Source organism: Cyanistes caeruleus, chromosome 9 (assembly GCF_971803275.1).
Source record: "Cyanistes caeruleus chromosome 9, bCyaCae1.hap1.1, whole genome shotgun sequence".
Lineage (NCBI taxonomy): Eukaryota > Metazoa > Chordata > Aves > Passeriformes > Paridae > Cyanistes > Cyanistes caeruleus.
Window position 1 is genome coordinate 26,348,877 of NC_141709.1, and position 23,008 is coordinate 26,371,884.

Genomic DNA, 23,008 nt, shown 5'->3' on the forward strand with positions numbered 1-23,008 from the left:
TTCACTCAAGGCATGAGCTGCACAGACACTGGGAGTGCTGCATCTCACACCCCTGGGGAAACAACCTTCCCCACCCAAGAGCCACAGACCTCCAAAGAAACTAAAAAATGACTCTGCAAGAGGCACTCAGAACTAGACTACACACAAGAGCAGAACAACTGGCTTAAGTTAACACCTCTTCCCTGCCTGGGGTGCTTTTCTCAGTCCCAAAAAGAAATATGAGATCACAGACTGATAAATAAAATAAATCAATAGAAGAGGGAGGTATGCCTAGTCCTCAGACACTTCGACTGTCTTAAATCCAATGTCACACAAAGAATTCTTTTTCTGTGTCACCAAAAACAGAGGAAAAAAACCACAAAGAACTGCCAAATGTGTTAAATACATAACTTAGGACATTTTAATTAAAAAAAGCAAAATACATGTCATCATTCATCCGCTGGCATGACGTATAAAAACTTTTAAATAACAACTTTAATATTAGTCACAAAATACAGCATGTTTTATAAAAATAGCTGTATGCACTGATATTACTGATAATGTAAAAGCACGCTGAATAGGCCATGCAACGACATTCAACTTTGACCTTTCAACTTCCAAGTGCTTGTTGCATCTGCTTACTTTATTCCTTCTCACTCTGCTTGGGAGGGTTTTGTGCTGCCACTTGGGGGCCTCCTCCTCCTCCCCCCCTGAACACAAAGTCCTGGTAAAATGTTTCAGAAAGGGCTGACAAGTTAAGGTGCATCATGGGCATCTCAGTGGCCCAATTTTCACAGCTTATGTTTCAGAAAGTGCTCAACACGTGTGTCCTTCTCCACAGACCTCCCTTTGGTCACTTAAATCTTCGGCTTTTCAGTCAAAAACCTTTCAAATTATTCTTGGCTCTGTTGCACCACAGTATTGAAACTGGAAGCAAAAATCTAGACACCCAGCCTGAGATTACTGCAAGAGGCAGAATTTTATGGCTGCAGCACCATTTTTGTACAGTTGTATCTCTGCTTGTGGCATTTCTAAATTATTCACACACCAAAATTCACTGATATCTGTCTGCTCACATTAGGAACTCCAGGTAGGACGCACAAAAGGTCATGGAGAAATACAATTTTACAGAAAGAAAGGAAGGTTTAGCTGAGGATAGCATTAATATAATAAAACCTCATGTTAGTATTAAAAAGCCTACCTAACAGTAAATATAAACTGTTACATAAACACTGCAGTTATCAGATTTAAGAATGTAACTGTTCCAAGGACATCAAACTCCAGAAAATTAAAAAAAGAGATGGTATGGAGTACATTGTAGTTAAGGGCAAAGATACATCAGATAAAAATCCCACCTCTCCCAGTTTTCACCCCACATGCTGACACACAAATTATCAACAACATAAAAAAGCTACCCAGAAGAAGCATGAGCAATCCTTGCATCTGTACAGTACCATCCTCACTCCATTTAAGCCCAATGAATGTAATGGAGACAGAGATCCCAGTCAACATCTTCATTCCTGAGTCTAGAGAAAGACAGGAGGGCACTGTTGGTTGAGAACAGTCCCTGCTGCTGGCAATAACAGCAGCACCTTCAAAATGTGTCATCAAGGAGAGCAGCCTTTGGCAGGGAGAGACTTAATGCTCTGCTAGGCAAGTGAGTGTTTTTCCTGATGTTTTCAAGTTTGCATTTTAAACTGTGTTCTTCTAAGAACAAAATGAGGAAAACTTAGTGATTTATCACCTCAGATAATACAGCAGCAAACTCATCTTCTGCAGTTTAACAAAAATCAGTTGAATTATCTTAATGCACTAAACCTGTCAGGCAAAAAACATTCCCATAAAAAGCTGTCCCCTTAAAGTTACATCACAAGAGCAAGCTCCTAATCAAAGTGTCAGAAGCAGAGCAGCTTTTATCAGCGCTGAAAATCCAAGTCAGAGCACAGCCTGATCCTGCCCCCCACACAGCAGGAAAGAACTTTAGAAGGCTTTATGGGGAACTGGCTGGAAGTCGCTGGTCTTGGTGGCGTGTGCCATGGCCCTGCGCCTGGCCAGGCGGGATTTGGAGGGAGGGGACAGTTTCATGGAGCACACAGTGTGGGCGGTGCTCTCCTGCTCCGCGCTCAGCTCGCTCTCGTGCTGGGACAGCTGCCGGTTCAGGGCTATGGCCTCGGCTGCAAACAGGGTCAGGTCCTTTGTGCTGCTGTTCCTGCCCAGGGAAAGAGAAGGAGGAAGCAGTTTCAACAGAGACACTTCACCCACTTGTCCTCACAGCAGAGTATCTATTTCCAGGTGTGTTTATTTCTTCTTCCAAATCACTGAGACAGCAGGCAAAATGACCAGTTAATATTTGCATCTGTCCTCACTCAGAGGACCAGCACTACATAACAAGAACACTCTGGAATTTTGGAAACAGCCACAGTTCTACTCCTCCCGACAAGGAATTCTGATTATAAATCCAGGAAGCCACTTGAGATGTCATCCTTAATTTCTACCTGTTCTCAAAGGATGGGCATTTGGGGCCATCCAGAGAACTGCAGTCCCACTGTAACTGCACCTGTGGCTTAAGGAAATGCATTTCTGATGGGGGAACCACCTGAAATCACCAGCAGCAGACACAGAGACAGAAACAGATGTGACTCAGGCTCTCTGACATACAGAATCTTCCATCAAATCACCTCCAAAAAGGCTTGCCCTGCTCACAGTAAATGGATATTGTGAGTGCCACCAACTACAACAAAAGTCAGGTCCACGTCTGTGTTTATGGTGATTATCCACTCATCAGAAAGCAGTCTCTTTGGGTAGCACATGCCTTTATGCCTTTTTCTCCCCCTCCTGGGCAGCAAGCTGACAAACCCATCATTATTTCCTGTCTAAGATTAACACTGCACTGCAGGAATTCCCTTTAATGCTTTTCCCACAAACAAGCAAGATTAGATCATAAAGAAAATTCAGAGCTTTAATATTTCTGATGTTCTTAACAAAATTAGTGTGGCACATTTATGAAGCTCCATTCTCAGCCAGGGGATGTTACCTCCTAATTTGTCAACTCCTCTCTCCCACCCATTCTTTCAGTAATTATCCTTGACCAAGTTTATAGATGTTTAGAAAATAAACCCTACCTTTGAAGAACTTGAGGGGTGGGCAATCCCCTTTCAGGAGCCTGCTAGAAGAAGCAGTTAAGAGAAGTTAGTTACATATTACCAGCTGGGAACCAAGCTTTCCCAAGAATGACAAAAACCAAGTGACTCCCCCAAATCTTTACAACTAACAGATACTGCAAATAAACTAATTCACTGTGAGCTTACAAATCACTGTTTGTTTGCAAAACATATTTCATAATCTGTCTCCCCTCACAAGAAGATTTCACAGCTTGCAGGTATAAGACTAAAGCTTTGGAAGATCTCCACAGGGTCTATTCCTTCCTTCCTGAGCTGGGAACTGAAACAAAAGAGGACACTGCTGTTCTTTTATAACCATATTTACCAGCATTCTGCATTACTGTATTAGCACAATAAATTGTGTACTGCAGTGCTTGCTATTCACAAGAAAGCCATTTTAAATGCACAAAGCAATAATTAAACAAGACAAAACAAACATTTAAATGCTGACATATTCATCCAAATATTTACCACGCAGAAAAAATAAAGCCACTGTGTATCATTTAATTAATCAAGATACAAGCACTGAAACACACAAGGACTCTAATAAAAAGAGACAGGGAACAGCTTGTTTGGAAGAAGAATAACTCTTAATAAAAAGGGGGATACATACTCCTTGAACCCATGAATGTTGCAAAACTTGAGCAGCACTAAGTCGTTCTTTGGCATCACAAACCAGCAGCTTTGAGATGAGATCTTTGGCCTCAGAGGAAATATGTGACCAGTCCTTGTCAGGAAATTCGTATTTGCCTTCCTGAATGCTCTCAAAAAGCTTGTTCTAGTAAAGGAAAAAATATTCACTTGAAATACACCACAACCAGAAAGTTTCTCAGGGGAGACTTCCCACTCACTTTTGTCCACCTAATGTGGAGGGCAACAACTGAAACCATCCAGTCTCCTTATGCAGTCAATGGAGAGCGACAGGCAGCTCCACAGAGTGCCTCAGTGCAGCCTAAGAGGGACACAATACACTGCTGAAAAAACTTCCCCCCACCCCCAACAGGGCAGCTAAAATACTCTGTTTTTAGAAAACAGATTCAGGCCCTGCATGGAAACCCTCCCAGGGCTCAGCTTGTATCTGAGGAATTGCAGTGACTACCATAAACCAGATCAAGGATTACAGAACAAGGGAGGATTCCAGAGTGAGGAATAGGGTGAGGAAAAACTCTGAGATCTCACAACAGGAGGAAAGAGAGGCACTTGCCCAACCTTACTTTAGAAACTGGTATCATTCAACTTCTATACTGCCACCCTCACTTCTCCGTGACAGCTCATCCTCCCAGCTAGCTGCCAGCATCAGGCACAGCTCTCCACTGCTGGCATTACAGCAAGTCCTGCACCCAAAGCTCAGGGGAGAACTCTGCACTCCCCACACACCCAGGACGTGCACACCCACCTGGCAAACTCTGCAGACTTCTCCTCTGTCCCAGCCACAGTCCGTGCCGCAGTTGCCCACGAAAGGGGGGTAACCACTGAGCATAATGTACAGAATCACCCCCAGGCTCCACAGATCACACCTCTTGTCATAGAAAGTGGCCTCCTCCATGAACACTTCCACCACTTCAGGTGCCATGTATTCTGCAGAGCCACACTAAGAAACCAAATTCAAGCAAGTTTTCAAAGGGAGGGTCACATCAAAACAAGACTCAGGTTTATCATTTGCCACTCTTTATACCAAGTGGCTTGGTGCAAAAAGCAGAAATCAGCCAACAGTGAATACTGAAGTTCCTATAGCTCTTTAGCAGCACCATAATAGCTGTGACTATTAATAGCCACCACATAGCTGTGAGCCTTTAATACAAGGTCAAAATATTAATTTACATCTTTCAGGTTTTTAAATCTTATCCATTAGTTATCAGACAAGTGTATCAGGGGAATAGATTTCTGTAAGACTTCAAAAAGAGATTTTTCTTTCACAGTAAATGGCAAAAGCACAGGACTGCAGTTTTTCAAACTAATGTGTATTATAAAACCACACTCTGATTAGAGAGCTTGCATTCTCCTTAGCTCATTGGCTTGGCTACAGAACCAAAACGTGGGGAAATTAACACAAAACTAAGGTTCAAAGTCTGTCCATTAGCACAAAAAAAATGGGCACAAAAGTTTCCCTATTTGATTGTGTAAGAGATAAGCAGGACTGATGTGGCACATGCTGGCCAACAGGAGAGTTAACCCTGCCTGCTCCTGTGCTTTTGTGTATTTGTTCTGTGACTGGGAAAGTCAGACAGTATTTATCACACATACACTTGCTTGAAATGGTAAGTGGCAGCAAGCTCTTTGGAAGATCTCCTCTGGAGATAAGGAAAATTGGCTGACAGTAGAACAAAAAAAGCACAAAGCCACAATAGGTCTCTCACCGGCGTTGTTAATTCGGGAGTAGTTATTGGAGTACATGCACTGTTCAGCTTCACCCCACTGCCAAGATCAAAGTCACATATTTTTACTGGTGACATCTAAAAAAAGAAAGAGGTCAGGAAGACTGTGATTAATGGAAACTATATGACTATGTATATATGTGAAGTAGAAAACCCCAGGACAGAATACAAGTCCCTGCTGAGACCCAGTCTCTCACAGCTGCCTTCCACTCCTTGCATCCACCTGCCCTGCCCCAGCTGTACCCACGGCACCAGCACATGATCCTGCTACATTAGTTTTTTATTTGGTTAGGCAAGTGCCAGTACACATCAGGGCACTTTGAAAACTGGTCATATAATGTGACCAACTGGCCTCTAAATGCTGCTTGTCTATCTGGCTCCTGGCCCAGAACAGATGAGGCACCAGGGTGTCACTGCCATCCCTCTGTTAGGCCAGTTGGCTTTTTCTCTCTTAGCCAGATGTTCACATTTTCCAGCTCAAAGAAGAATTTAGTTTCTTTTAAGCTTCAGTTCTCTTAAATTTAGTTGAAGTTCACTAATGGGTTCAAAAGTTCCAGGAAAAGAAGTTCCAAGAAAAAGGGTTTAAGAAAAGAAAAAAAACCACAAGGACTGTTTTTGGGAACCAGGTTAAAAAAAAAAAAATTCAGTTTGGAAAGTTAAGAGACCAGAGCAGCACCTTTTCTGGAGATTCACACAGGATGTTTTCAGGCTTTAGGTCCCTGTGAGCAATACCTAAACAGAGAGCACAGATGTTCATTAGAAAGGACACTCCACTGTTTCATTCCTCATACCCTCTATTTATTAAAAGGTGGCTTGGGAAATATTCTAGATCAGAGTCTGCTACACACATCTGCCCCTGTTAAATATAATAATTTAACTATAAAGTGCAACTGTTAAAATTCACTTTTGAATCCTGGTATACCTTTATCCTCCTTAACTGTATAGGAGAGTCTGTCAAGCAAATGAGAACCTGCACACACCAGAACTTTTTGTTAGCCCAAATTAATTATGTTCCCTAAAACCAGCTTACTGAGATGACTGATCTGTAGGAAAGTTTAATTCTTTACACAGTTTAATGACACTATTTTTGTGCCTTTTACAGTAAATTTCTTTTTCCCAGATGGATCAACTGTCTTGCTGAACTTTTATCAGCACAGACAATACTTGAGGCACTCTCCCCTGCAAAAAATCCCCTGAATTCCCAGATGAAAATACCCCTTGGAGGTACATACTCAGTGCTGAAGCAAAAGAAAAATTAAAGGTTCAGTTAGAAATGCAGAAGGAAAGCTAAAGGAAAACAACCAAAGGGCTTCTTCATTGGACTCCTATCAGAGTAGGCAAACCTAACAGGGAAACACAAAGTTATCTGTGTAATCCACACAGCAAGGTGGTTCTCTGTTGTCAAGTAAGTTCTTCAAGTGCCTAAAACCACAATTTCTGTAAGTTCTCCGTTTAATATGATCAAACTCAATTAGAAGGTAGAAAATGAGAGGCAAAAAAAAAATCAAATCAAATGAGCAACTTGGCTGTAATTTAACTGCAGTCTATTCTTGATTTAGAAACTTACACTCTAAAGACACCTGATATTACTTCAGAGTATATGAAGGAAAATTCCACCAAACTCTAGCCAAGGGAGCTTTAAATGTCGTTTCTTCAGCACACTCCACAGAATGTGGCCTAAAATATAACAGCAGAGGCCCAATTTAAAGGAATCTGTGTTCATATTGATACAGTGCACATGGCTTTGGCACAAAACATGGCACAATGAACCTACCAAGGTGGCCTGTGCTGACATTTACAAAGCTGACCAAACTCCCAACAGTTGGTTTGGCTCACAATGGGAAAGCCAACAGTGTCTTTTTGTATTACTGTGTGAATTCAAATGTCTGATTATGTAACATTTGCTTTTGCAGTTGCACAGAGCACTGAGAAAACAACTGCCTTTAAACACCCCTCCAGTAGATTATTAGCAATAAAGCACATCCCAAGTGGGTTTAAGGCAGGATTATCATCCAGCTGAGTTTTAAACTACTCTTGGCAAAAGAATTAGGTGTCCTCATTCAATTATTTTTAAAAGCATTTAGCTATAGCACTTCACCATTAAGCTGTGCAATAAAACTGCTTTAATTTCCTGTTTACTTTAGTGTTCTGTAACCTATTTACTAATTATTTTAATGTCACACGGAAGAACCATAAAGAGAACAATAAAATGAAAAGGGGATGTAGCTGATTCTGCAAGCCATGTCCCCACTGTCCCAGTTCACAGCAAACAAGAAAGCAGATTGCTGCTCTATAGTCATTTTAATCAATCACCCTCCTCTTGTTTGGGAAAAGGGGAATTAAAACTAAAAGCTGAGAGAGAACTACAGAAAGGTATTAGCTCAGCTGATGTTAAACCTCTTAAATGAGGTAGCTGGACTTCCAGCTGTTAAGAAACCTGCTATAGCCCTGAACATAAAAAAAGAATTTTTCCACATATTCAGCCTAAGTTTCCTGTCTCTTATATGTCCCATATCTCAAAGTCAAAATCTTCTAAACACAGCTATTCAAGAAGCACCTTCTCTGAAGGTTTAACACTGAATTATCACATAGGCTGTGAAAATTACAAAAACTCTTAATCCAAACTAAATTTGGTTTGACATTCAGATTAACTTCTTGTAACAGTCACAACATGTGACAAGATCCACATTCCTCAGGTTTACCATTTTTATCCCTATGCATTGCTACAATTTTCTTTTTAATGGGTTCAACCTGTTGAGGTACCAGTGCTGTGATTCCATCTTAGCATATAAACATCAGAATACAACTAAACATTTATTGTACCAGGGCCAGTACTAAGTAATTTAGGCAGCAAATGCAAATCTGCTGAGATCTACCAGGCTAATCAGAATGGAAAAATGGAAGAGAAAAAATGTATCAAAATAAATAACCAATAAACAGCCTCCATTACATGCCATTCTATTCTGAGCTAGTCACTGTAACAGTAAGTGAAGCTGCAAGGCCAGATAATCACAACATAGGAAAGACTTCAAAAGTATCCATCACGTTCAGCCAAAAAATATACTCTGGGATGACCATAATGCACAGAAATTTTGGAATTTCCCAAGTCAAAACAGCAGCAGAAAAGCACTAACATAAAAAAAATCTCTACAAACATTAACTGCTTTAAATCTAAGCAAATTCCAAATTAATTGAGGGCACCTTCAAATAAAGACTGGTTAATTTAGGTCTCGCAATTTAACAGTGAGAGTCTAAATGTGGGGGCCAAAAGCTACTACAAACCAACAGGTCTTGTGACCAGCAGAAATTCTGAATAATAATAAAGTAGTAACTTGACCTGAAAGACAAGGAAATTAAAATTTTATTAGATCCCTTTTGAGTAACCTTTATATGGTGGCTTGTGTAACAAGAACAAACAAACTCAACCCTAATGTTAACTCTCTCTGGATGCTGATTCAAGTTTTCTTTTTGAAAAGCCTGTACCATCTTAACACTCCCAATTACTTAAAATACTACAATATGAAAATAATATCACAGAAGAAAAGAGCTTAAGCCATGTGGCATTGCTATAAATGGAAGCACTAGCAAAAGCTGTCTGCTTAAAGATAAATGCACTTTATTAGCCAAGTGTACAGTATTAACCAGTAAAGACGGAGGCAGCCTTCTCTCACCTTTTGTATGAAGAAAGTCCAGAGCAGAGGCAATGTCTCTCACCACTTTGCTTGCTTCTCGTTCATTGAAGTGCTTCCTCTTTTGTATGTGGTCCAGGATTGACCCTGTCAGGGTAACAGGTGAAAGGGAAAACCTCAGTATGAATGCTGAACTAGTTCCAAGTATCATGAATCCATAACCTCATTTTCACACTTTACAGCAGCCTTTCACAGCAGGCAACTTCTATGGAGCAAAGAGGGGAATGACTAAGAAGAAAAGGCACAACTGAGCAGCTTCACCACTCTGAACATAATTTTCAAACAGTCAAGTTTAAGCACAGCATGAGAGGCAATCACTTTTTACTGCCCCAGGACATGACTGGTCTGTTTTCCACACACTGGAACAGCAGAGATTTTCCAATAGAACCAGTAAAACTCAAAAATATCAGCTAAGGAGATACATAAACATTTCAGCAAAATCCAACCTACCCCAGGTCATGGGTGGCCATACTCAAACTCTCCTCATTTTCTATAATGTCACCACTGAACCTCTGTACTGAAAGTCAAGGATACATGAGGCACAATGTTTTGTGCCTCAACACCACCAAAGTAAAAAGATATTTGACCTTTAAATACACATCAAATTTCCCACGGGCATCAAGGCAAGGCTTCTGTACTGACTTAAGGCAAAATTTGCCCAGTGATATAAAATTAAATGAAAACATACTGAAGGGCTGGTAGCTTGCAGGCCTCACTGGTATCCCTTTAACAAAGAATAAAGGGAGGTCTGATTCCTCATTTTCTTACAGTGATTTCAATCTAACCTCTCAAAAGATTAAAAATGTCTTTAAAAAACCATGTAGTCCACAGAGATCCCAGCTCCCTATATAACCTTACTATTGCCTTCTATTTTCTTATTCAGAGAGGTGTATTTGTACAATTGTAAAAGCAATCAAGCAAAGAAATTCAAGAAATAACTGCTATTTGTTATTAGCCCAAATACACTCAACATTTTCTACCTCAGGTGATTTTACTTTTTTTTAATTCTTCAGTTCCAGATGTGGAAGGAAATCATCTGTTGGGTAATTCCTATTCTTACAGCATCAATGCAACTGCCACTCCTCCACAGTGAGCACTCAGAGAGGGAAGGGAAAGAGAAAGGACATTTAAAAAGAAGAGAGATGGACAAAAGACTGCTCAGATTTGCACAGCCATGCTGTGTCAGGTGGGTGGAGGAAGACCACTTTGGACCAGGTTATTAGATTCAAACTCAGACATCTTCTCTTGTCAAAACCAACACCTTCTAGTTTGCTACAGATTTCTTGAGAGCACAAAGTTCAAAGGGGTTTCCTGGTGTAGCTGTTCTTTGCACCTTTAGAAAGCAGCAACAGTTCTTCAATGTTTCCAGCCCCGTGGAAAAGACCCCACACTTTGCAGGAAACATTACTGAGCCAGCTGAAGTGCTCATTTCACTCAGCAGTTTTATCTGAAATTCTCTTTCCAAACAGAGCTGATATTCAAAGTCTCTCAGATAAGAATTACATCAATATCAATAAAAATATACTTTATTGACTTTCTATTCAGCCCACATAGAAAATCCTCATGAAGAAAGAATAGCAGGGCACTCCTGCCATGGCTATTCCTACCTCTCCAGCACTCATCAGACAGAAAGCATTATACAAGCACCTCTCGAAATGCATTTCAGAGGGGCAAAAAAAGAGGAAAAAAACTCTTACATCATGCAAGTTCAATCTAATCAGCTCGATTTTAACTCATTCAATTATAAAATGCTGTCAGACAAGGATACTAAAGGGACTCTGCACATCACAGTGAACTGAACACAGATAAAAGCAGGAACAGAGCTCCTTCAGTTACCACAGCTACTGGAAGGCAAAGTTGAAAATGGAAAGCCCAAATTAGGCTCCAACACTGTAACAGCAGCCTCTGAGACTGGAGTTACTGAAGTAAGGCTTGCACTGAAGATAAATGTTCTCATTCTTGCCAGCCTTGCCACACACGTAAGAATCTGCAGTGCATCAGATCTGACCTTAATTCCCATTCTTTGTCTTCAAACCACATACCTAATACTTCAAATACTGTTGGTTTTTTTAAGAGAAAAGGCCCTAGCTGAGCCTGTAAAAACAGAAGCCAAGAGGGAAGGAGTAGCATTATTATCCTCTCAGCAGCCATGCAGTGACACTGACAACCACAGACTGACAAAGAAGAGAGTTAACTAATGGAAGAATGTGGAGAAGAAAAAAATTACAAATGCAGATTCATCTTAATCAAGTCCTGTTACAGTTTATTTGTCAGAGACATCTGTGCATTAAGACAAAGGGTTATGGGAAAACACAGGATAAACACAAGATGCATAAAAAGATACAGCAATTTTGAGAAAAGTTAAATGAAAGCTTTTACTCAATAAATATCCATCTCTTTCAAAAATAGTTCTGCATCTATGCAGAGAGAATTTTTATTTCTTGCACATACAATTGCTCCTGGAAACCTTCTTGACCAGAGACAATAAATTACATTCTCTGGGCAGCAGGATACTCCAGAAGCTTAGTTTTCTTTTGAAGGGTTGACCACATTAACTCCTGGTTTTGCACAGCCATGCAATTAGTACTGTAATTACACTCCATGCAGACAAATGTGAGAAAGTCCATAAAGTGCTTGCTGCAGCTTTCTCATTCCCCAGGTGAGTGGGAAGTGCCAGAGCCCAGTGACCACTCAGGCTCACTTGATGGGCTCTCAAACCCCCACAAGCACAGCTGATTCTCAATAACAGCAACGCCAGGCACAGGCAAGATGGTTTTCATAACAGAGTTCCATGAGTACCAGGAAATTAAGTCAATCCTACATCAAGGGAAAACTCTGCCAGAGTATTCAGATGCTGCACTTAGGATCATGCATAACACCTGACATCCTGTGTGTCTCCCCTTGCCTGAAGGTACTGTGACCTACTGACTATATTTCAAACCTGCCACTTTAATAGAGCTGACATTTCCATAACTCTCAGAAAGGGATTACAAATGCATGACCAAACCCATCAATACTCAAGAATAACCATACTTCAAGCTGTGTAAAATACTTCCTGTACTTCTTGTCCTGAAATTCTCAAGCGTAAGTTCTTTAATTGTTATTTTAAAACAGAGGCAAATAGGAGCCAAAATGATTCAATGAGCAAAAGCACAGTTTCTGCACAGTACCTCCTCGCAGCTTCTCAAAGACCAGGTAGTATCTTGTGTCATCTTCAAAAAATTCTATTAACTCCAAAATGTTCCTTTACAAAAGAAACAAAAAAGAATGGAATAAAAGTAACAAGCATGGAACATACACACAGCAATGAAGAGTTTCAGCATGAATAACTAGGAAGTGCCAGAAGTAACCAAAAATACAAGTTCTAGTTAATCAAATTGCTTTGGTTGCCTGTGGCATTAAAACTACATTTCCAACGCACACTGAAATTTAAGCATGGGAAATGTGCCAAACACCACACTCACCAGGATTGTGAGAGCTCTGCTACTGCTTAGTTGACAGGAAGATAAGTGGTAGTAGGTTGTATTTAATAATTTAAAACACTGCCTTTGTGCTGAAGGCAGAAATAAAGAAAAAATAATTAAACTGGCATTCTTTCTCTCTGGAAATCACAAAGCAAAACACACAGGGCTCAAAGGAGACGGGCATCTGTCAACAAGATATTAAATCCAGCTCCTTAGTTGCCATTTTTAGACTAACTCCTGTTTAGTTCATGTAAATTCTTTGCAGCATAAATACCCCAGGTTGCTTTGAGAATGCCAAACATGCAAGTCAGAATTTTTTACATTTAATGGTATACCAAATCCCCAAAATTCTGCATGTGGTCATGTGAGCTTGAGTTTCTCATCAGTTGTATACTGGATGACCATTTATTCTTAACCTCACAAAAGAAGAAACACATGGTCTGCTCCTCTACAGCACAACATAAGTCCATAAGTTTGGTAAACAAGTTGGATTTTAAATTATTTCTGTATGTTATATTAAGTATTTTTTTTGAAAAATTCAATATAAAGCCTCACAATTGTAATATATATACATCATCTGTGGTATATACATTCTAGATTAACAGAGACATCTAAAAGTAGCTTCAGAACTGGCTCAAACCCATCACAGAGCTCCCAGAGCATGTTGCCAGTGCCTGCACAGCTTTTCTTCCTCTTCAGACACGAGCAGCAGCTTTGGAGTTGCTTCATCCTGCGGCTGCGTGAAGTCAGCATGCATCCCAGTGAGAACTACATTAGCTTTTTGCTTATCTAAGAGCTCCAGAGCAAAAGCAGGAAGGCTGACACGAGGAGGACAAACCACAGATCAGGGAAAGGAATGGTAAGATTTCCTTTCCACAGCAGCTGGTATCAGTGTCAGCTTTTGCTGATGGTGAAATCACAGGGGAGAGTGTCAAAATGTTAATTTCTCATCTGGACAAAAGCCATGCATCACTGAAGCACAATCAAGCTACACTGACCCAGTTGCTAATTGAGTAATGTAACTATTAATCTGTAAATAGTTCCCCTAAATTTCACAGGTAAAGAAGGGGAAATTCTTACCCTGAACTGATGCCTTGAGAAGTCAAGTCTAAAATTCAAGTGGTTTTAAGGAGAATACTGCAAAGCTTCTAACCTTGTCACACATAAAAAGTTAAAAACATAATCAAAATACTTTAATTTAAACAAAGACAAGACCATACTTACTTGTTACCTTGACACTGGTACAGAGTTTCTATTTCACGAAAAACCCGACTCCGACTATGCCCAGCATTTTTTTCAATGATCTGTGGAAAAGAGATTTATGAACTCATATTTGAAAAAATACTGCAGGAACTGTGCATGTAGCTCTGGAATTAGGTAACTGCTCCAAGGTTTGAATCTAGGGCATGCCCACTAGAGAAAAACACTCCACCTTTGTTTGTTTGTTCAATTTCTCATCTGGCATTTGTTTACAGAGCAGAGCAGTGTCAGCAGAGCTCTGGAAGGCATTCAGAGGACAAGAGAAATTAGGGCAGGAAGAGAAGAGAGGAACTAAATCCACACATTACACAGCCAGTGACCAGTTACCACAAGCTTTTCCTTGCATCATTTTAACTTTGCAATGTGCAGAACAGGATATCCTCTTGAGTTCTACCAAAAATAGACTTGAGTCACATCAGACACTGAACAATCAAAAATAAGAGATTTGAAGAGATTCATTAGAGGCATTTAAGCAACAAGTACCAAATTCACCACAAAATGAGAGTTAAGTTCATAATGTAAACTATATGGAAACCGAATAATAGAACCTAAAGAAAACATACATTCGATCTCAGAGCCATCAGAGGTCACCTTCCTTCACACCATCCTCAGGTTGAAAGAGGACAATAACAAGGGCTTTCCATAGAGTCTGAGCCTGAATGATTGCTGCATAAATTAAAAGCTCATGACATTACCAAAACATCACCACCATCTGTATCCAGGACTGGTTTCTTATTTCTGCACCCTGGTGCACAGTTCTCTGGTACAGAAGAGGTAACCATTCACCACTAGCAGACAGGTCTCTGCATCTGATCACACACAATTCCTAATGCAGAGTTTTGTTTATTTCAACCTTTCAACTTCAACAATTTTACAAAGTACAGACAAAAATCCAGCATTTATAGAACTACTTTTTAAAGGGGCTTAAAATTCTGTGCCTGTTTTTTAATAGAATCAAACATAAAGCTTCCCTATTGCTGTTGTGTTTGTAATTAAATGGGGGACTCAGGATAACAACGAATTTGTAAATGAGCCCTAACATTTTCAGTTCAGATGTTACAGAAAGAAGATTGGCCTCTATCAGAAATAAAGACAGCTTTACATGAATCATTGGTAGCACCTGATGCTCTCTGAACTCGGAGGAGCACCCAAAAACTTGCACTATTTGGGAGGCCATGCTGTATAATGACTCAGCCTCTTCTTTCATAAGAAGAGACAAAGGGAGACCACAACCAAAGCAGAGCATGAGAGGACAGCTTGCCCTGGGATCCAACCATCACAATGATTTACTGTCTGTGATTTCTACCTGCAGCTGATAAGCCAGCTCACTCTGGAGGCGCAACACTTAAGATGATAGGTTTTCTCAACCGTTATGAAACAAGCTCATCTCAAGCATCAAAAATTTCCTAGAAGGATTTGCTATTACCCACTCTATTGCAGGTTTTCCCTGAGACAGAGAGAGAAGACACAACACAGACAGAAGTGATGCTGCTTTTACTCTATACTTACTTTTACTGCATATTCTTTCCCAGTTTGGAGACTGACAGCACCCTGAACTTTAGCATATGCTCCCTCACCAAGCAGCTCAGCAGTCAGCTTGTACAAGTCTGCCAAAGAAATCCAGAAGGACACATCCATCAAAGTGAATTTTGAAAGTCAAAGCTATTTTAATGAATAACATCAAGACAAATTCTTTATCTGATAAGCATCCTTCAAATTTATGTAGTAATAAAGCAGACATGCCAGTCTTAACTACACTTCCTTTTTCACCTCCCTCTTTCAAGTTCCAGAAAAATTAGACGTGACCTTTATTACAGCCTCAAAATTACACATTTTTTCACACTAGAAATGTTTGATATCTCAGCAATCTCTAGGATCTCAGCCACCTTCCCTGTCTTCATGTAAAACTCAGAAACATTTTTTTCAGGTGGAAAACAATTAACTCCTTGCTCAGAAAATGCCTACCATACTTAATCTACTTGCAGAGACGGGGTTTTAAAGTACAAAAACTTGAATATTTAAATCTAGAACACTACTACCATCTTTATTTGTAATGTACTTTCCATTGCTACTTGCCCACTAAGAAGTTCTACACCACTCAGCTTTCTCACTGAACAATATTTTACTTACAAAACTTCACAGTATTTTTGCACACATCAATTCAATCAAAACATTTTGACATCAGTGCCATTCCTACCAAAAAATTCAACGTTTAGCTAAGAAAACAGAAAAACAGCAGAAGCAAAGCAGACTGCAACCACTAAAAACTTTTAAATTGTCACCAACCTTCGAACTTCCCAGGGACCTGATCTGTGGCTCTGGTTCTTTTTTTCTTTTTCCTTTTCCCACTGTCTGCTATGGGGACAGGCTGACTGCTGACCATCTCTGTGTGGCAGAACATAGAGGTGACTTTAACAATCAATCACTTTAGGAGAAAACACAAATTCTCTTGTGTGTTTATGTTCTTATCTATCCAAAAGTTTCTCTGCTTTTCTTCATCACAGGCTGCCACCTCTTTTCCAAACATCATAGGAAACCTAAAAAGGCAATTTGGGTGCCAATTAACAGTTTGGAGGTGGGGGGGGTTGATAAATAAATGTAAAACCAGGAGGGAACAATAATGCATCTGCACTGAATCCTGATCTCACAGCACAGTAAGGCAAGGCAGAGAAATAACCCACAACAGAACATGTGCCCTGATACCAGACAACACTTGCAGCCCTCACAAGGGCACTCTTCTCTAAGCCACTCTACTGTTTAAAAAAGAGATTGTTTTTTTCAAGTCAGCTCAAAAAAATGAGGCTCCAAAACAGCAGGAAGGTGTGGGGAGGTTTCAAACCACTCAGTGAAACAAAGCAACCACAGGAGTTAAGATATCACAAGGACAATCTAGGTCAGTTGATGCTGCCAAAAGGCTGTAAAGAAAACCATTTCTCACAGAACCATAATGTTCCTTTCTAAACCACAGATCAGTAGGTAATTTATGCTCCAAAGCAAGAAGTGTTTATGGCATTTAGATATTTTTCCCCTACGTTACTAGCTGCAGATACTACAAGAGCTTAGTCAGAGATAACAATTAACTGATGCAAGATATTATGGCAGAACAAACACCTGCATATTGTTATTGAAGACCTAAATAAAAACACTGCCATATTTGTACAGATAACCCATCTCCAAAAAGGTTAAATGATTCCACACTGAGGTTCTAGGTGGGAGCACTTAACACCAGTCACATCCAGCCAAGTTTGCCCGAGTTTAAAATCTCAGCTGAAAGTCTTCAAGGCAGTAGCAAAGTGCACCAAAGACACTTTACAGCCAGGAGGAATTCTGACTAAATTCACTTTTAGTGATTTTGTACTAGAGAGAAAGCAAAATCAATGAAAATAATGTAATTATGAGAACATCGGTAATGAAAGAGCAAGTCCCAAAAACTTCTGTCAGTTCTCTTTTAACAGAGACTGTGAAATGCAGTTTTTCTGCCTTTCACTGTGTCTAAAGTACTCAAAACACAGGAGAAGCTCCAAGGCAAAAAACACTCCACAACAACCTACCAATACATTAAATACTTTTTCTTTGCTCCATTACATTTTTTTTGTTCTTACCTGTCAGTAATAGCTACTGTGAGTGTCACTTAGAACCCACATGTCTGAAAATTTAGAACAAGTGTTATTTTGAAAGTCCTTTCTCCTTAACAACTTAGTGAAACACTTAAACATATATCACTCAAAGCCTCAAAACAATATTAAATCCTCATTTTCAAGTCTTAGGCAGAATGTGTTCAGAAATCATCATGATGGATGTTATATGTGACTTCCTAAATACAGTAATATAAAGCACATTTTACCAATTTCTGAAGAAACTGCTTCCTTTTAACTCAAACTGACACAAACACAACTTCAAATGTTAAGATAAAGAGAAGGTGAGCCTTTGGCAGCTAATTCCAGCTATCCTCTTTTTCAGTTCAACCTCCATCAGGACTGAAATGACACACATGAAGCTGCTCAGAGATAGGGCTGCTCTGCTTGAAGGTGCTGCTTGATTTCCACAAGGTATCAAACAAGTAACTTTAATGACCTGATCTCCTACAAGTCATAGCTAGGCAGATTCTATTCTATTTCAAATATCACCATTTCAGAGCTTGAAACAGACTAAAAATCAGCAAAAATCCCAGAATGTGAATCCTGTCTCTTAGCACAGCTGACATATTTCTTCACAGCCAGCTCCCGCACTCTACCAGCTGGCTCTGATATTTACAGTCAGCTGTTTATTAACTCACTACATTATTTCAAGTCCTTTTAGTCTGACTCAATTCCTAAATTGCAGAGAATTGCTTCCCTGAAAACAGGAAGTTCACTAATCATGTACACAGAAATGAAATTGCTGAAAAGTTGACATTTTTAGCCTATAGTCTTCACTAAACTTGCCATCACAGTAAAGCATAAAACATTTGCTGTATTAGACTCTTGTTATTGCTCTGGTCTGCTATTTCACATCATCGTGTAGCTCACTTCTGTCAACATAGCTCATCCTTTAAAGGTATCACAGCTTCACTCTCATTACTCACTTTGTTACAATGAACCAGTACTTAAGTAACAGCCAGTACTACAAGAAAATTTCTTTAGTCCAGACAAACACTTTATAGAGATTTTTCAAGCTTTCAAAATAAATGTGGTTTTTTTCCTACAACCAAAAGAGTTTCTGGTGACACTGAAGGACAGTGTGCCTCAACCATCCAAGCAATGCTGAGGTGTTCTGCGTAGTGCAGGAGTGCTTCTGGTGACAAGGACACTGTGGGCTCTGAGGCAGCTCACCCTGCCAGCCAGAGAGCTCAGGGACTGGATGGACTGCTCTGGAGGGAAATGGCCCATGGACACACCAGGTCCAAGACGAGTGTCTTCAAATTCTGATCTGTCCTTTTCCAGTCATGTTAGGATTATTACTCACAGGGTAATGTTAGCAGTAAAAGCCACACTGTAAGTAAAATGAGAGGAAGTTTCTGTCTTAGCTGCAGTTTTGTTGAAGCCCCTGAATTTTATTACCATCATCGTAACTCAGTGCTGAGGCAATATTTAACACACACATTACTCAGAGCCTGTGTGGGAAGGTAGCTACAGCCTCTTTTGCTGTAAAGAAAACTTGCAAACAAAGCCAAGAGAAGAAGAAAGGGAACAATTACTGCAAGTTTCACTTTATTCAGACCATAAATTGTCTTTCATCTTGCTTCCTAACACTCCATATATGAACATGCCAAAATCCACTACCCAGACCTAACTTGCCTCTCGTTCTAATCTGCTTCCCAAAGGAAGGAAGAGTATATTTGGAAAACAAGCACATGTATGTAACAGGAAGCACTTGGAGAACACAGAAAAGATGCCTTTTCTATTAAGAAAAGAATACCTTGTTTGTGTATTTGAACTCAGTGGAAGAAAGCAGAGTCCTGGTACCACCACCTGCTCCAAAACTAGGTCTTGCTTGAGCCAAGTTGTTCTGGAGCTGAAAAGAAACACAATCACATTACCACTCAGAAATCATGAAAATATTTTTCCACACATTTAGGTAGTGCCCAGATTCTAAAGACATTGCAAGGACCCGTTGTGCTGGGCTTCGCGTGAACACACAGCAAAAGCACACCCCTAAAATTTCACTGGAACAAAATGAAAACAGACTTCAGTCCAGTTTTCATCTCAGCTCAGTGTCTCACATTGTTCCAGGACCCTCCCTTCTCCATTAACACTGATTCCTGTAGATGTGGCTCGTAATGAAACTGGACACACTCAGCAGGTGTGTCCAGTTTCTCTACAAAAACCATCTATTTGCAGGAAGCTCATAACAACCCAAACTGCCTTCATAAAGCAACTACATAGTGATTGTGTTTGTAATGTCACACATCAAGAAAGATACAATTTAAAGAGGAAGAATGTGCAATGATGTATGAAAGTCTGGTGTCAAATCAGAAAGACTATTTTATACTCATTCTGTATTAAGTATATTAATTTCAAATTGTAAGAAGTTGAACACTCGTACTTGATTTTTGCACTAGTTTGCCACAATTCATTATTAGCTGTCAGAGTTACCTGCTCATTCCACCTCCAATACAACTTTTATTTTCATTTAATCTGAGTTATCCATGAAGGGAGAGGAACTTAAAAAACATTCCAACATCTTCTCAATAATATACAAGAGCATTAACATTTTCAGATGAACATCTGAAAGTTCACAGGAAGCCCAAGAAATCCAATTTCATTAAAGAGCAAGTCTGACAAAAATTATTGATCCAGCCTTATCATGGCATTACTGCAACAACTCAGAGTGTCACAGCTGACACCACCTGCCTGAAACCCTTCATGCTGAGGAAAAGGTTACAGCAACCTTTCTCTTTGTGTCCATGCTTCCCCCTGCCATTCCCTCTGTCACACTTTTCAGAAGATCAGTGTCACATTATCTCCTGCTTGCGCAATTTGCAGAGTAACTTTTTGGTACTCTCAGCTAACACTTCCCTTGCAAACTAAACTAAGTGGGGGTTTTCTGAGGTTCCCAGTCAAACCCTCCAGCAATGGATGGATCTCACTTTTCAGGAGAGCACATCAAGTTATTTCAGATAGATTCCTCCCACCCCAATTTTATTACTTCACCAGGGTTACTGCTGAGGAAGAAGGGAGAACCTTAATGGGGAGGAAAGCACACAGCACTCCTTTCCCTCTTGTGTTGGAGGAACAGCATATTTTGAAACACATGCTGCAGACAGGAGACCTCCTGAAATCAGCCTGTGTTTCCCCAGGCACACACGAATTTCTTTGAAAGCATTAATTATCATTCAGAATGACAGCAAAAGAACTGTTATCATCCCCACTGCAAAGACAAAGGCAAAGGAGAAGTGTCCTGATCCAGCTAAGATGTAACAAGTAAGGAAAACAAATTAGAGTTAGAAGGTGGCTTAAAAACATTGTAATCTTTCTAATTTCCTGTTCAAGGACAAGGTGTCTCCAAGGAAGCCACATAGATGGGAGGATATAATAGGGTATATTTCACAGGGCTAACAAATTATTGTAAATTATTGTAAATGTAATGTAAATTCCCTGTTGGGAACAACACAGCACACACACTGGTTACTGCACTAAAGAACATCCTCTGTCCTTCCACATCCAACAGAACAATCAAACAGAATATTTAATGCTACTGACCACTGGCAGATAGTTCATATTTAAGATGCACCATCAGGGCAGTAAGAACTTAGCAGAAAAGTTATTTTAAACTCCATCACACACATTCTAAATGAGAAAACTCCTAGCAATAGTGTGTTGACTCAGCTACTTAAAGGCTTTCCAACCCCTAGAGAGCTTTTAAATTAAGGAGATATCCAATGTATATAGCTTCTAAGCAAGAGAGCAAGCTGTTTACTCTCTTCTACATCTGATGGCATAAACAACTCTAAGAAGATAGTCTCTACATCACCAAGTAGCTCCTCTAATCCCCCTCAGCTCCCTTGCTACTGTAAACCAAAGAGAAAAACTTCTTAGAAGACAACTTTTCATTTCACACAGATAGAAGATAAACATTTCCTGCTCTTGTGCCACACCCCACAAATGATCAGTCAGATAATCACACTACACAACATACACCTACATCAGCAAGTAGCCTTGTTTGGAGAAGCTAATCGAACTTAATGTTTTTCTACACTTTGAAGTGAGACTGATTTTTCTTCATTTTCCCCTCCCTGTGCTTTCAACTCTGAAATTAAGTCATTAAACTCCACTCTCACATTTGATGTCAGGAAAACCCTCACAGATGTAAATACTATTTTTTAAAGTATTATGGAGTACTGGTACCATGAAATAATGTCATAGAAGCATTTTGGTTGAAAAAGACCTTTAAGGAACCAAGAAAGGTTCAAATGCACAAGGCACCCTACTTTACCTGGAAGGCTGCCAATACAAAACACTTTTAGAACTGAAGTGAAAAAGGTTCAGCTCTGCAGGAGTGTTTTGCCTTGCTTCCATCCAGGACCTGGGAGGCACGAAGAGGAGCTCTGTGTAGGCAATAACAAAAACAAATGATAGTTGTTTGAAGTTATCAAAACATACACCAATCTTCCCAAGCCAATTATGAGTCATAACACTGTATGATAAAGACTTTTAGAAGGGGTCAGCTTGTAAGTGGCAAAAAGAAAAAAATTTTAAAATTAAAATAAAAATTTTTAAAAAAATGGCAGTGGCTTATTTCTCAAGAAATCTGACACTTCACAGACAAGTGCCAGTGGTGTCAGGGAATGGGTTGATTTTTGGCTATCACAAGTCCTGCTGATGCCAGCAGCCGAGCTGTCACCCAGGGCTGTCCCGCTGCTTCTCTTGCCTCAGAAGGTCACCCTGCTCAAACTAATGCCACAAAGTACACATTAGGCAGATTTTCAGCGTTCCTCGGGGTTCACAGTTCCCGTTTTATGCTAGAGGATAAACACAGGAACTACAAGATTTCTCGTGATCACATCTAGGAGCTGGTTTATTCGCCTCTGTTCTCACTCCAGCAATGTCCTCAGTAGAAAGCAGCTGCCGTAGGAGTGAACAGACTCTTTACTAAAAAACGCGCTCTGTATGAAACAAAGCGCCTTAAACCTTCGGGGAATAAATTTCCAGCCCCAGACACGAGGAAACTCCCGCATTCCTTGGGGAGGGCCCCCAGACCCCAAGCTGCCGGCCGGAGGGCTGAGGCACCTTCCAGCCGTCCCCGAGCAGCCGGGGCTGCCGCCGCTCCCGGCGTCCGAGCGCCCTGCCCGCCACACTCCCGGACGAGCTGCAGGAGCTCCTGCGGGCACCGACCGAGCCCCCGGGGACTCCCCTCCCTCGCCTCCCCTCAGCTGGGCGAGCCGGGAAGCGGCACCAGCACCCCCGGCCTCACCTCCATGGCGGCCGCGGGTCCCTCCTCGGCGGGGCGGCACCGCCCGCCCCCGCCCGGAGCGCCTGAGGAGCGGCGGGAGCGCGCGTGCGCGCGGCACCGCCTCCTGCCGGGAGCGCGCCGGGCGGGGCCGCGCCTCCCCTGAGGGGCCGGGACGGGGAGCAGTGATGGGGGAACAGCGATGGGGGAAC

At 40.7% G+C, this 23,008-nt stretch overlaps 1 protein-coding gene across 6 annotated transcripts; it reads right to left on the minus strand.

Moving 5' to 3' along the window:
• Window positions 1–373: 373 nt before the first annotated feature.
• Window positions 374–22,936, minus strand: MKNK1 (MAPK interacting serine/threonine kinase 1). Of its 6 annotated transcripts, none has more exons than XM_086842255.1 (14): window positions 22,821–22,936; window positions 21,843–21,954; window positions 19,326–19,421; window positions 16,215–16,313; window positions 15,438–15,535; window positions 13,893–13,972; window positions 12,375–12,448; window positions 9,187–9,291; window positions 6,192–6,247; window positions 5,498–5,593; window positions 4,537–4,731; window positions 3,754–3,918; window positions 3,102–3,142; window positions 374–2,188 (listed from the first exon to the last, which is right to left on the minus strand). In XM_086842255.1, the coding sequence occupies exons 4-14, from the start codon at window positions 16,309–16,311 to the stop codon at window positions 1,960–1,962; spliced, it is 1,236 nt and encodes a 411-aa protein (XP_086698381.1). In that variant the 5' UTR covers window positions 16,312–16,313; window positions 19,326–19,421; window positions 21,843–21,954; window positions 22,821–22,936; the 3' UTR covers window positions 374–1,959. The 6 variants fall into 6 exon arrangements, with proteins under 6 accessions (XP_086698381.1, XP_086698379.1, XP_086698382.1 ...); XM_086842253.1 differs by having other exon boundaries at window positions 3,102–3,145; XM_086842256.1 differs by having other exon boundaries at window positions 22,637–22,835.
• Between the last annotated feature and the right edge of the window lie 72 nt (window positions 22,937–23,008).

Excerpts from the sequence above, each read along its gene's own strand:
- MKNK1 (XM_086842257.1), bottom strand. The coding sequence starts at position 21,925 with ATGGAAGCAAGGCAAAACACTCCTGCAGAGCTGAACCTTTTTCACTTC. Across the intron at positions 16,314-21,867 it reads TTTTCACTTCAGTTCTAAAA|AGATGGTCAGCAGTCAGCCT; the intron begins GTGTTTTGTATT and ends TCTGCCACACAG. Across the intron at positions 13,973-15,437 it reads GGAAAGAATATGCAGTAAAA|ATCATTGAAAAAAATGCTGG; the intron begins GTAAGTATAGAG and ends TCTTTTCCACAG.